Raw genomic sequence first — 13,664 nt, 5'->3', positions numbered from 1 at the left:
AGTAACTATTGAACAGTTATAAACGTTTAAACAGACGATAGTATTCAACACCAGTAACTAGAACTTTAGACCGAGAAGTTCTTTTCGAAACCAAAAGTTAACTTCTTCTTCTTCGTCTCCTGTTTCCCCTTGTTGTTGTTGTTGTTCTACTGGTTTTATGTCGGTTGTCATCCATCTTGTTTGAGCATTACCGCCACCTTCTGCTGCAGTGTGAATCACACAACAGACGATATTTGTGAATCGTTCTGCGTGCATTTGTGAGTCTTTCTGTGAGCATTTGCAATTATTGAGACTGATCTGACCCCATAGAAATGGGCTTCCATGGTTTTCAGCCGTCTTCACTGAATACACAGGAAGCCATCGGATTGTTTGTTACACCTGTGGTCTACCTGTGGTCTTCGTATCCAATCAACTTCATCAAACATCCCAGAATGATTTAATGCAAACACATTAAGGTATCAAACACGCATTACTACTTCACAGTTAAATATTTAACATTTATTCCAACAGGAAAAAACCCAAGTAAATAACACTTTGACAAACACGTCAGGACATCTTATTTTTGTCATCCTCACAGGGAATTCAGTATAATATAATAAGATATATCATATAATATTCTGTATAATATAAACACACACACACACACACACACACACACACATATATTTACATATATTTTATATATATGTATATATATAAAATATAATAGAACATGCCCATTTGTTGGGGAAACCAATAGGGAGGTAAAGATCAGGAGAAGTAAACATGAAGTGTAATTATGAATAATGGTATGAATATATATATATGTTTTAAAAAGCAGAATAAGGCATCAGCATGACTGCATCCAGCTAGCCAAACCTTTCTGCTGTACCACCGATAGAGAAACATTTTTCGCCCCACGCTGAATGTTTTTGAGGACGCTGATTGGCTAAATTGTATGTCATACATTCATATCTTTAATCAGCAATTGGCTAAACAGCTTCATAGACCCGCCTCCTGGGGGCGCTGCTGAGACATGCAGACAGGCGGAGAGGACGAGCAGGAAAAGCGGATATTTAGTGCAGATATCATATTTTACACATATTACTGGGTGCATTCTATATTTCAAAAACACAAATATTGACAATTTGTTATAATTATTATTTTTATTATTTATTTTTTGTGGCTCAAGGGGGGGGGGGGGGGGGCGCCCTCTATTGACCAGCCGCTACTGGTATTATTAAATTAACATATGAATCGTATATTTCATAATTTTTAAATCTACATGAGCAAGTGTTTTGTCTATTATACTCTTCTGTAAAACGTTTTAAAGAAACAGAACACAAAAGATCACATGAAAGCCTTTTTGTTTATCTTCGTTTTATTCATGAAAGCAGCAGAAAAGTAATAAAGAGACTTAAAGCCAACGAGCACATCTGTATGACATGATGAACACTTCTAGTTTATCTGATAACGAGTTTCTATTCAGAGTAAAACACTGAATACAAACAGACACAGTCTTAGTTAAAGAAACAAAACTCTGCGTTGGATATCAAATGCTCCTCTAACATTCCCCAAAATGATCTTCAACACTATGATATTTTAATGTTTTAATAATCTCACTACAGATTAACTGAGCATAGAACACATTACAGACGTCAGAGGGTTAAAGACGTGATGCAGCTGATTACAACTAAAGTCTGAGTCACACACGACAGACGACAGCAGAGGGGTGGACTCGAGTCACGTGACTTGGACTCGAGTCATGAGACTTAGACTTGAGTCATGTGACTTGGACTCAAGTCACGCGACTTGGACTCGAGTCAGACTCAAGTCATAAATTTGATTTAGAATCAACTTGACAAAATCAAAAAAGACTTGCAACTAAACTTGGACTTTAACACCAATGACTTGTGACTTCACTTGGACTTGAGCCTTTTGGCTCAAAAGTTGGGACTTGTTTTTCATGACTTGGGACTTGATTGTCTTGACTTGGGACTTGACTCAGACTTGTCTTTAATGACTTGGGACTTGATTGTACTGACTTGGGACTTGAATTTGACTTGGGACTTGACTCAGGACTTATCTTTCATGACTTGGGAGTTGATTGTCCTGACTTGGGACTTGACTCAGACTTGTCTTTAATGACGTGGGACTTGATTGTACTGACTTGGGACTTGAATTTGACTTGTCTGACTGGACTTGGGGCTTGACTCAGGACTTGCCTATCTTGACTCGGGACTTGAATGCAAAGACTTGAGACCTGCTGGTGACCTCTGGACGACGGTAAACACATTACAATCTGCATAAAGTGTGAATTACATCAGAAATAATTTTCAGATCTATTTCTACTTAAGTTTATGTATTTCGAAGATTTTATTTCTCCGTTATTCTACAGTAAATAAAAGTAAAAGTACTAATACCACACAGTAAAAATACTCTGCTACACTAAAATGTTCCTTTAGTAAAAGTATGTCAGTATATTTAAATTTCATTGTTCTACCATTATATATTCTATCATTAGATTAGTATTACTCATTCATTTATGTAAAAGCAGGATTTTACTGATGTAGTTGGTTGAACTATTAACTAATGATTATTTTATATTAATCAACGATTGTTTGGTTTGTAAAAATAGGCTAATATGACTAATACATTAACATTATGACTAATACATAAACATTAGGACTAATACATAAACATTAGGACTAATACATAAACATTAGGACAATAACTGCCACTTAATCAGACTAATTGATTGATTTCTTGTATATTTTCATATGATTTATCAGATACATTTAGTTCAGTAAGAAGTACAATATTTGCCTCTGAGATCTAGTGCAGGAAAGGTATAAAGCAGCATGAAAGTACCACACATCTGTACTAGAGTACTAGAGTACTTGAGTACTTGTAGTGAGTCCATCCTCTCAGTGAGAGCTGTATCTGGAGCTGTCTCTGGTCTCAGTCGTCTTTATCAGCAGCTTTGGAACAGGAGAGCTGCTGATGATGTGGTAACCATTAGTACTTTTAGTACCTGGAGAGAGAGAGAGAGAGAGAGAGAGAGAGAGAGAGAGAGAGAGAGAGAGAGAGAGAGAGAGAGAGAGAGAGAGAGAAACAGAGACAGAGAGAGAGAGAGAGAGAGAGAGAGAGAGAGAGAGAGAGAGAGAGAGAGAGAGAGAGAGAGACAGGAAATAGAAAACAAACATATTCATCAGAGTAGCATTAAAGCATGGTGGAGTTAACCAGCTGGCTAGTTAGCTAGCTTGATATTTCCAGTAAAGGACAAGCTAACGTTATCTAGCTACATAGCTACCTAGCTACATAGCTACTTAGCTACATAGCTACCTAGCTACATAGCTACTTAGCTACATAGCGGACAGCTGGCTAGTTGGCAGAAAACAGTTCATGTCTGTTCTATTCTATTCTATTTCTGTGGGAAAGACATACAGTTGAATATAAACCCTAAAGACAAATATCTGAACTCTAGTCTCTTCAGAGAGACATTTCACCGTTTAAAGAAGGAGTTCAGAGGTCTTCTTCTTCCTCGTTGGTTACTTACTGTAGTTGGAGACGGTCTGGATGTTGAGAATGGACTGATGTCCGATTCTGAAGAAGAAGAAGAAGAAGAAGAAGAGAGTTTGTGTTGATGTTTTGTATTGAAGGAGACTGATCTTCCTCCTCTCCCACCTCTTCCTCCTCTCACCTGTCCTTCTCTTCCTCCTCCCTCTCCTCTTTCCTCCTCTCACCTGTCCTCCTCTTCCTCCTCTCGCCTCCTCTCACCTGTCCTCTTCTTCCTCCTCTCTCCTCCTCTCACCTGTACTCCTCTCTCTCCTCTCTCCTCCTCTCACCTGTCCTCTCTCCTCCTCTCACCTGTCCTCCTCTCACCTCCTCTCCCTCCTCTCCCTCCTCTTCCTCCTCTTCTCTCCTCCTCTCACCTGTCCTCCTCTCCCTCCTCTCCCTCCTCTCTCTTCCTCTCCCTCCTCTTCCTCCTCCTCTCTCCTCCTCTTACCTGTCCTCCTCTCCCTCCTCTCTCTTCCTCTCCCTCCTCTCCCTCCTCCTCTCTCCTCTCACCTGTCCTCCTCTCCCTCCTCTCTCTTCCTCTCCCTCCTCTTCCTCCTCCTCTCTCCTCCTCTCACCTGTCCTCCTCTCCCTCCTCTCCCTCCTCTCTCTTCCTCTCCCTCCTCTTCCTCCTCCTCTCTCCTCCTCTCACCTGTCCTCCTCTCCCTCCAGCAGCTTCCTGTAGGTGGCGATCTCGATGTCCAGAGCCAGTTTCAGGTTCATCAGGTCCTGCAGGTGAAGAAGAAAACTTTAAAAGTTGCATCTGGAACTGATCGTCTTCTTTAACCTTTTAAAAACGAGGCCTATTTGCAGGCCTCAGCTCGAATAAAGATAAGAAATACCTAATTAATTGTATAAAAAAAAATAAAAAAATAAAAAAATAAAAAAAATAAAAACATGTTTTTATATATTTTTGAGATGAGAAAAATCATGGAACTATCAGAATACATGTTACTGGTTCACATAAGATAAGGATGGAACACAGCAGAACTTGGAAAACTCAAAAGCTCGATCTTGAAAAACAGCACTTTTAGGGTATTGTTTTTTGGAAAGTATGGGTATCCAAGACTTTTAATATGCTGGGCTCTTAGAACAACTGATATAGGCTCTATATACACAGCTATACATAGATACAGTGAAACATTTATGAAATATAGAGCATTTCAAATTAGAAAACTGATCAAATATTCCAATATTTGAATAAAAAAGTATTTTTTAAATTCAAAAACACTCTATATCACTTCTATGTATCACTCATGATGTTCATTGAATCAATAGACCGAAGATTGGACCTTTTTTGAGTGTTTTAAGCTCTTTCTATGCCCTTTTTAGTTATTTAGTTTAAGGTCAAATCCTGCTTCAGACTCTCTGTTCAGGGCTGTATCTCAGCCCCCCCTTCTCCGATTTTCACCATTGAGACATCCTTCGAACCGTAGGAGCCAATAGAATTGCCTGGAATTGAAAGCTAGATGATTGACAGCACTATTAGCCAATAAAGCTCAAAAAGGTCCAGCTCTGAAATCTGATTTGCTGAGCTTCCAACCCTCCCAAGAATCCGAGGAGTGTCGGAGAGACACGAATCGAACGGATTCACACGGAGCACCAGCAGCTGGACAAACATGCATTGGAAGTACGGAGATATTCCATTTTTTCGCTGAGATTCGACCAAAAGTAAGTACAATATTCGATGAAAGCTGTGTGACTTTTTGTGTTCGAAGCTGAATATCTCTGCGATGGTTTACCGGGGAGAGAAATGGAAACTATGTCCGTAATCTCCGTCAGGCGCTCGTGCTTTTTGTGCTGCATGTTCGTAGGTAGCACGTTGCTAACGGAGTGTAGCAGCCGTTTTCTCCGGTCTGTCCCAGTCATATCGAGTATGATTTATGATATTTTGTTATTTGTTTGCTTGGCTGATGGGAGATGTGTTTGTCTCATGTAGAAGTGACCTAGTTCATGTTGTTCCCAGGACGCTGAGGTTTCTGCAGAACTATAACATCATTATATTCGTTCTTCGTGGGTTCTCTGCCAGTTACTTTTAACACAAAACTCTCTAAGTTTTGATGTACTCTGCGTCCAAATGGGGGACCTACGGGTGTATAAGTACAAACCGATGACCAGAAGAGACGTCCCCTGATGGACACTAGAGAGAATTCAGCTTTAACCCCCCCCCCCCCCCCCCCCCCCCTCTCACCTGGTACTCTCTGAGCTGTCGGGCCATGTCTTGTTTGGCTCTCTGCAGAGCGTCCTCCAGGTCTCTGGTTCGAGCTTTGGCCTCTTTCACAGCCAGTTCTCCACGTTCCTCGGACTCAGCCAGCTGGTTCTCCAGACAACCACGCTGTGGGGGGACAACAAATCATCCATACTGGATCCAAAATGATCTAAGTTGATCTTAAATTGTCTAAATCGTTCTAAGTTGATCTAAACTGATCAGTGAGTGTTTCCTGTAGACGTACCTGTGCTTTGACGGACTGATCAGTGAGTGTTTCCTGTAGACGTACCTGTGCTTTGACGGACTGATCAGTGAGTGTTTCCTGTAGACGTACCTGTGTTTTGACGGACTGATCTGTGAGTATTTCCTGTAGACGTACCTGTGCTTTGACGGACTGATCAGTGAGTGTTTCCTGTAGACGTACCTTTGCTTTGACGGACTGATCAGTGAGTGTTTCCTGTAGACGTACCTGTGTTTTGACGGACTGATCAGTGAGTGTTTCCTGTAGACGTACCTGTGTTTTGACGGACTGATCTGTGAGTGTTTCCTGTAGACGTACCTGTGCTTTGACGGACTGATCAGTGAGTGTTTCCTGTAGACGTACCTGTGTTTTGACGGACTGATCTGTGAGTGTTTCCTGTAGACGTACCTGTGCTTTGACGGACTGATCTGTGAGTGTTTCCTGTAGACGTACCTGTGTTTTGACGGACTGATCTGTGAGTATTTCCTGTAGACGTACCTGTGCTTTGACGGACTGATCAGTGAGTGTTTCCTGTAGACGTACCTCTGTTTTGACAGACTGATCAGTGAGTGTTTCCTGTAGACGTACCTCTGTTTTGACGGACTGATCAGTGAGTGTTTCCTGTAGACGTACCTCTGTTTTGACGGACTGATCAGTGAGTGTTTCCTGTAGACGTACCTCTGTTTTGACAGACTGATCAGTGAGTGTTTCCTGTAGACGTACCTCTGTTTTGACGGACTGATCTGTGAGTGTTTCCTGTAGACGTACCTCTGTTTTGACGGACTGATCAGTGAGTGTTTCCTGTAGACGTACCTCTGTTTTGACGGACTGATCAGTGAGTGTTTCCTGTAGACGTACCTCTGTTTTGACGGACTGATCAGTGAGTGTTTCCTGTAGACGTACCTCTGTTTTGACGGACTGATCTGTGAGTGTTTCCTGTAGACGTACCTCTGTTTTGACAGACTGATCAGTGAGTGTTTCCTGTAGACGTACCTCTGTTTTGACGGACTGATCTGTGAGTGTTTCCTGTAGACGTACCTGTGTTTTGACGGACTGATCTGTGAGTGTTTCCTGTAGACGTACCTGTGTTTTGACGGACTGATCTGTGAGTGTTTCCTGTAGACGTACCTGTGCTTTGACAGACTCGATCTCGCTCTGCAGACGGCTGATCAGCCGGTTGACCTCGGCGACTTCTCCCTTCACCACGCGGAGCTCGTCTCCGTACAGACTCGCCTGCACCGACATCTGGTCGAACTGCAGACAGAGGAAGCTTGACGTTAGATGATATGGGACGACTTCATCATCTTCAAACAGTTATAGTTTTTCATGAGAATCACCACAAGCACGTGAGGAAACGTGTGTTTTTGAGGGTGAACTGATCCTTTAAGTGTGAAAACATAAGTGAGTTTTCAAGTACTCAACTACTGTATTTAAGTACTAATTTGAGGTACTTTACTAGAGTATTTCCCACACTTTATACTTTTACTCCACCACATTTCAGACGGAAATATTGTACTTTTTACACATTTAATTAACACTGAGTTACCAGTTACTTTTCAGATTAAGTTTTTACAAATAAAACATAATCAGTTTATAAAAGACGGTGAAACTTACCAACAGTGCTGCTTATGAATCACTAATAATACAACATAACACACTTTTATTTATGATACTTTAAGTACATCTTATTTATAATACTCTATACCCTTACTACATTTTTAAAGTGTGGTATGAGTACTTTTCCTTCAGTGGAGGATCTGAATACTTCCTCCATCACTGATCTTCTTAAATGTCCTCATGTGTCTGTTTGGAACCGTTTTGGATTTCACTCTCGAATGACACCGTATCTTCTCTTTGTTGGGAGATGTTGGGTCAGCAGGTTGAAAGTATAATGTGTCTCCAGTGTTAGGCTGTAATATAACGGATCATGAAGGACACTCATGCTCGTCTCCTCGCCTCCTCGTCTCCTCGTCCTCACCTTGCTCTTGTACCAGGCCTCGGCCTCCTCTCGGCTTCGGGCCGCGATCTCCTCGTACTGAGCTTTGACTTCGGCCACGATCGTCTCCATGTTCAGGCTGCGACTGTTGTCCATCTGCACCACCACCGACGTGTCCTTGATGCCAGCCTGCAGCTCACGCAGCTCCTGGAGACACAGAATACAGAATAAATAATACTCTGAGCATCTATTCACATTTAATACGCTTGTTTGCCTCTCTGGGCAGATTGGAGATTGATTTTTGATTCTTTCTTTACAGTTATAAAGAAATGTTGAATACAACTTTATGATATCAGTTCAGTTGTTTGACAAAGTACTCTGCCCATTATCGTCTTAATTGATCAATTAATAACTTGGTCAAATTTGAAAAAGTAACATTTTCACGTTACGTCTTGTTTTGTTTTATCAGAAGATGTTTAGTTTATTACAATTTAAAACAAGATATAAAACATTTGAGAACCTGGAACTATCAACGTTTGACTAAAGTAGGTCAACACGCTGCAATTTAGAAAACACATTAAATACATAAAACTTGTGTGAATTATGTAACAGAAAATCACATTTAATAAATTAAACACAAGAAAATTAAACATAATAATTATATTTATGACAACACATAAGAATACGGTCTGTAAATACAGAAACAAACACAAAGGAGTAAATAGATGAACTAAATTACAACATGCTGGTAAATAGTAAAAGTATAACTTTACACGTATATCCAAAATATCTCCAAATAAAGAAATACAGAAAGATAAACTAGGACATTTTGGTACCTCCTCGTAGACGTTACGCAGGAAGTTGATTTCGTCAGTCAGACCTCCGACTTTATCCTCCAGGTCGGCCTTCACCAGGTAGGCCGAGTCCACGTCCTGAACACACGGAGACAGACAGACAGAGGACAGACAGACAGCATAATTATTAGCATCTTTGTGTTAGCATGCTAACGTGTCATCAGTGAACAGAGCGAGGCCGATGGGAATCTCTTTAGTTCTGCAGGTGTTTGGTGATAAACCAAAGTTATTATCATGTTGACCTGATGGTGGCACTTGTGTGTGTGTGTGTGTGTGTGTGTGTGTGTATGTGTGTGTGCTGACCTTCTTTAGGATCACAAAGTCGTTCTCCAGGTTGTTTCTCTTGTTGATCTCGTCCTCATATCTGTAACAGAGACTCAGATAAAGTGATCCTGGTCTAAGAGGATCTCCCAGACCTCCTCCTGACTCCACCTACATGTGTTTGTAGTCCTCCTGACTCCAGCTACTTGTGTTTGTAGTCCTCTTCCTGACTCCACCTACTTGTGTTTGTAGCCCTCCTCCTGACTCCACCTACTTGTGTTTGTAGTCCTCCTGACTCCACCTACTTGTGTTTGTAGCCCTCCTCCTGACTCCACCTTCTTGTGTTTGTAGTCCTCCTCTTGACTCCACCTACTTGTGTTTGTAGTCCTCCTCCTGACTCCACCTACTTGTGTTTGTAGTCCTCCTCTTGACTCCACCTACTTGTGTTTGTAGCCCTCCTCCTGACTCCACCTACTTGTGTTTGTAGCCCTCCTCCTGACTCCACCTTCTTGTGTTTGTAGTCCTCCTCCTGACTCCACCTACTTGTGTTTGTAGTCCTCCTCCTGACTCCACCTTCTTGTGTTTGTAGTCCTCCTCTTGACTCCACCTACTTGTGTTTGTAGTCCTCCTCCTGACTCCACCTACTTGTGTTTGTAGTCCTCCTGACTCCACCTACTTGTGTTTGTAGTCCTCCACCAGGCCCTGCATGTTCCTCAGCTCCCCGTCCAGCTTGGTCTTGTCGTTGTTGACCAGGTCCATCTGGCGGCGCAGACCCGCCAAGTAGGCCTCGAACAGGGGCTCCACGTTGGACCGGCCCACACCCTGACCCTGCAGCAGGTCCAGCTTGGTCTCCAGCATCTTGTTCTGCTGCTCCAGGAAGCGGACCTGAACCGCGGAGGAGGAACAACAAAGACAAACATAATAATTATTCATCACGTATCTGCTCTGCATGTCGTCTCATGAGCCTCTGTGTTTCATGTCTTCATAGTACTTCTTCATGTAGTATAAAGGAGTCCTGAAGGATGTTTCTACTTGTATTAATACCCTCTTTTGTTTCTGCATGCTTATGGGCTGAACAGGCTTCACGAGGAGTTCCAGGTTTCTGGTTTGAAATGAATTAATCAATTTGTTGATGGAAAAATGACACAAAAACAACATTTTTGATAATTCATAAATTGTTAAAGTGCAAATTGAATATTTACTGTTTAGGTGTTTTGTTGGTTGAAGTCATCTTTAACTCTGGTCCAGTGAGTTGTGATTAACTAATCATTTAAAGTTTGATTCACTATCTTGCCTTCATCATTTCAAGTGTCAGTTGTGAAAATAAACAGACACAGAGCGGATCAGAGGGTCGACGGTTCGATCCCCGGCTCCTCCGGTCCACGCCGACACAACACTGAACAATTATTCCTTCATGTCTCAAGGTCTAAATTAAAACATGAGTTGTAGAGAAGGAAAAGAGGCGGCATCGTTCCAGCTCGATCTCATCATCATCCTCATCCTCATCATCACCTGTCTGTATCTGCAGGGCTCCTGTTTCCTGCCTGAGGAATCGTACCCTCCCCCCATTGTTCCTCCCTCACAAAGCTCCTCTCTATTCACAGAACAACGAGCTCCCTCTGAGTCTGACCCGGTTCATCAGGTTACAGCTCAGCACACAGCTCAGGTTTAAATGGCTCCATCAGACACTCGGCTCTTCTTTTTGGAGCTGTAACTGATCAGCTTCTTTTCCACTGCAGCCGGGATCAATAATCACGTTTCACCAGCAGGTCATTGGCTCTCATTGAGATTCAAACTGTAGCAGATAACGGGGAGTAATGAGGACGGGGAGAAGATCTTTAAAGGGATCAGGGTGTGTTTGCTTTTAGCAGCTCGGAAGAGAAGAAGAAGAAGGAGAAGAAGAAGGAGTAGAAGAAGAAGAAGCTGAAGTAGAAGGAGTAGAAGAAGAAGGAGTAGAAGAAGGAGTAGTAGAAGAAGAAGGAGTAGAAGAAGAAGAAGAAGAAGAAGAAGAAGGAGTAGAAGAAGAAGAAGAAGAAGGAGCTGAAGGAGTAGAAGAAGAAGAAGAAGGAGCTGAAGAAGAATAAGGGGTAGAAGAAGAAGAAGAAGCTGAAGTAGGAGTAGAAGGAGTAGAAGAAGAAGATGCTGCTTTTAATTTAATTTGACATGTATTCATTGTATTATTACAACACATGTGTTACATATAACACTATATTCTTTAAGATTATTGTAAATATTTTACTCATGTTGCGCAACTTGATTTATTTACACAAATATTTGCACAATTTACTCATAAAGTGTAATGTATATCTTATGTTTATCAGATATATTATCTCGTCTTTTATTGACTTCAAACATTTCTTTATCTGTTCTGCTGATGTAACATTCGAGTTTCAATAAAGTCCTATCTGCTGCACATTAAAGTGGATTAAAATTCTGCATATTTCTGCTCTATTTATCATTTATTTACTTTTCTTTAATTGAGAACCAGTTGTCATTTACCAGAAACATAACGATCACAAACAGATCCTGAACCTTCCAGATCGATACGACATCATTATGACTGTTTGACGTCTCTGTGGAATGTTTAAAACATGTAAATCTGATCTCAGAGGAGCTGCAGGAGGTTTTGTGGATCGTGTCTCTGGACGCCTGCAGGATCTCTGCTGCTGTGAGAAGACAACAATGGTCCTTTGTGAGAGAGTCACCGACTCCGTGAGAAAGTAGAGACCATATCAATGTCTTCTTCATCTTCATCACTGAGCTGCTTCTGTGGGAAACGTGTGTCCTTCAGGATCCTACATGACTAAAGGACTACTCAGGTTTACTTCCCCAGTATATATACGTACGGAACATAATGGAAAATATGAATAATAAGCCCAATGTGATGCATTTAATGGACAATAATACAACATAGAAAAGCAGCAAATCCTCAAATTTTAGAGGCTAGAATCAGAGAGTCTGTGTTTGTTTTGTGAAATATTTGCTGATCAATTTTCTGCAGAGCTGGAAGAAGTACTCAGATATTTTACTGCAGTGAAAGTACAAATACCACAGAGTAAAAATACACTGTTAATGTTGTGCATTAAAATATAAATGCACAAAAGTATCAGCATTAAAAATGTACTTAAAGTATAGCAAAAGGGAAAGTATATGTTACGTCATAATTAATGCATTAATGTGTTCATCTCTTTAAAGCTGGAGCTCATTTTAATTACATAGTTTAATGTATAATAATACATCATTGTGTATTAGTTTGAATATATTTAGTATAATAAATAAACACATTTGTGTACAGTGTACTCAAACAAAGCGGTGTCTGGTTCTAGGTTCGTGGACTGAGTCTCTACCTTGTCTATGAAGGTGGCGAAGCGGTTGTTGAGGCTCTTGATCTGCTCCTTCTCGTGGGCCCGGCTCATGGACAGACTGGGGTCGATCTCCAGGTTGAGGGGGGCCAGCAGGCTCCTGTTGACGGACAGGGACGCCAGCGGGGCCCCCAGGCCGTGGTGGGGCCCGTTGGTGCCGGCGTACAGAGAGCTGCTGCTCAGCGAGAGGCCGCCGAAGGCCCCCTGACCGGGACCGAAGCCGCTCAGCCTCCTGGACCCACCGCTGCTGCTCCGGACCGAGTTACTGGAGCTGATCCGCTTGGTACGACTCAGGCTCATGGTGGAGGAGAGCGAGAGGAAAGATGGAGGTGTGGAAGCAGAGAAGCAGGTGGTGGAATAACTGGAAAAGTGACAGTTGATAGAAGAAGACGCTGGAGAAACGAGAGAAAAAAGATGTTTACGATAAAATGCAGGTTAATAAGAAGATGAAGAGGAGGCTGAGCAGAGAGCAGCTGAGTCAGTGATGAAGTGAACCAGGTGAGTCTAAGAAGTCGGACCACAGGGAGGCGTCTCAGGTGTCTCGTGGCCTTTTAAACCTCCCCAGGGTGGAGTCAGTAGGAGAGATGTGGTGTCAGATATCAAGTGTTCCTGACTATTAGAACACAAGTCACTAAGCTACCTGTTCTTTTTACACAGACAGGTGCTGGATGACGAGTTTATGCTGTAAAATGAGAAAAAATAATTGTTTTGACCTCCAGAGTGAAACGTCTAATCTATAAACTAACATCAGTAGAACAGAGTACCTGAACAGGCAGAACAGAGTACCTGAGCAGGTAGTGAACAGAGTACCTGAGCAGGTAGTGAACAGAGTACCTGAACAGGTAGTGAACAGAGTACCTGAACAGGTAGAGAACAGAGTACCTGAACAGGTAGTGAACAGAGTACCTGAACAGGTAGAGAACAGAGTACCTGAACAGGTAGTGAACAGAGTACCTGAGCAGGTAGTGAACAGAGTACCTGAGCAGGTAGAGAACAGAGTACCTGAGCAGGTAGAGAACAGAGTACCTGAACAGGTAGTGAACAGAGTACCTGAACAGGTAGAGAACAGAGTACCTGAGCAGGTAGTGAACAGAGTACCTGAACAGGTAGTTACATTTCTTTTGTTTGTATTTTTGTCAAAATATAAAATAAGCTACATTTTGAGGACATTTTGTAAATTATCTTCAGGACTTGCAGATGTTTTGTGGACATAAATTCTCCACAATGAAGCTCAAACATCTGAGAGAAGTAACGACAAGAATAA

At 41.9% G+C, this 13,664-nt stretch overlaps 2 protein-coding genes across 2 annotated transcripts in view; both read right to left on the bottom strand.

The window, feature by feature from the left end:
• LOC137880614 (CD276 antigen homolog) overlaps positions 1–103 on the bottom strand; it is an 8,314-nt gene extending 8,211 nt beyond the window's left edge. The window contains exon 1 of the mRNA XM_068722056.1: positions 1–103. This exon is cut by the window's left edge and continues 252 nt beyond it. The gene's annotated coding sequence lies outside the window, so the exon portion shown is untranslated.
• A 1,688-nt stretch (positions 104–1,791) lies between these two features.
• Positions 1,792–12,700, bottom strand: si:dkey-222f2.1 (intermediate filament protein ON3). Its single transcript, XM_068722055.1, has 11 exons — positions 12,386–12,700; positions 9,715–9,923; positions 9,081–9,141; positions 8,760–8,855; positions 7,966–8,130; positions 7,116–7,241; positions 5,729–5,872; positions 4,190–4,266; positions 3,539–3,585; positions 2,888–3,013; positions 1,792–2,255 (listed from the first exon to the last, which is right to left on the bottom strand). Exons 1-10 carry the CDS (start codon positions 12,698–12,700, stop codon positions 2,907–2,909), a joined length of 1,347 nt encoding a protein of 448 aa, XP_068578156.1. The 3' UTR covers positions 1,792–2,255; positions 2,888–2,906.
• Positions 12,701–13,664: the final 964 nt, after the last annotated feature.

The sequence above is a fragment of the Cebidichthys violaceus genome, unplaced genomic scaffold, assembly GCF_023349555.1.
Source record: "Cebidichthys violaceus isolate CVI_PGR_0920_01 unplaced genomic scaffold, fCebVio1.0.p SCAF_29, whole genome shotgun sequence".
Taxonomy (NCBI): Eukaryota; Metazoa; Chordata; class Actinopteri; order Perciformes; family Stichaeidae; genus Cebidichthys; species Cebidichthys violaceus.
The sequence above is the reverse complement of the archived record's forward strand: the minus strand, read 5'-3'. Positions and strand labels throughout refer to the sequence as shown.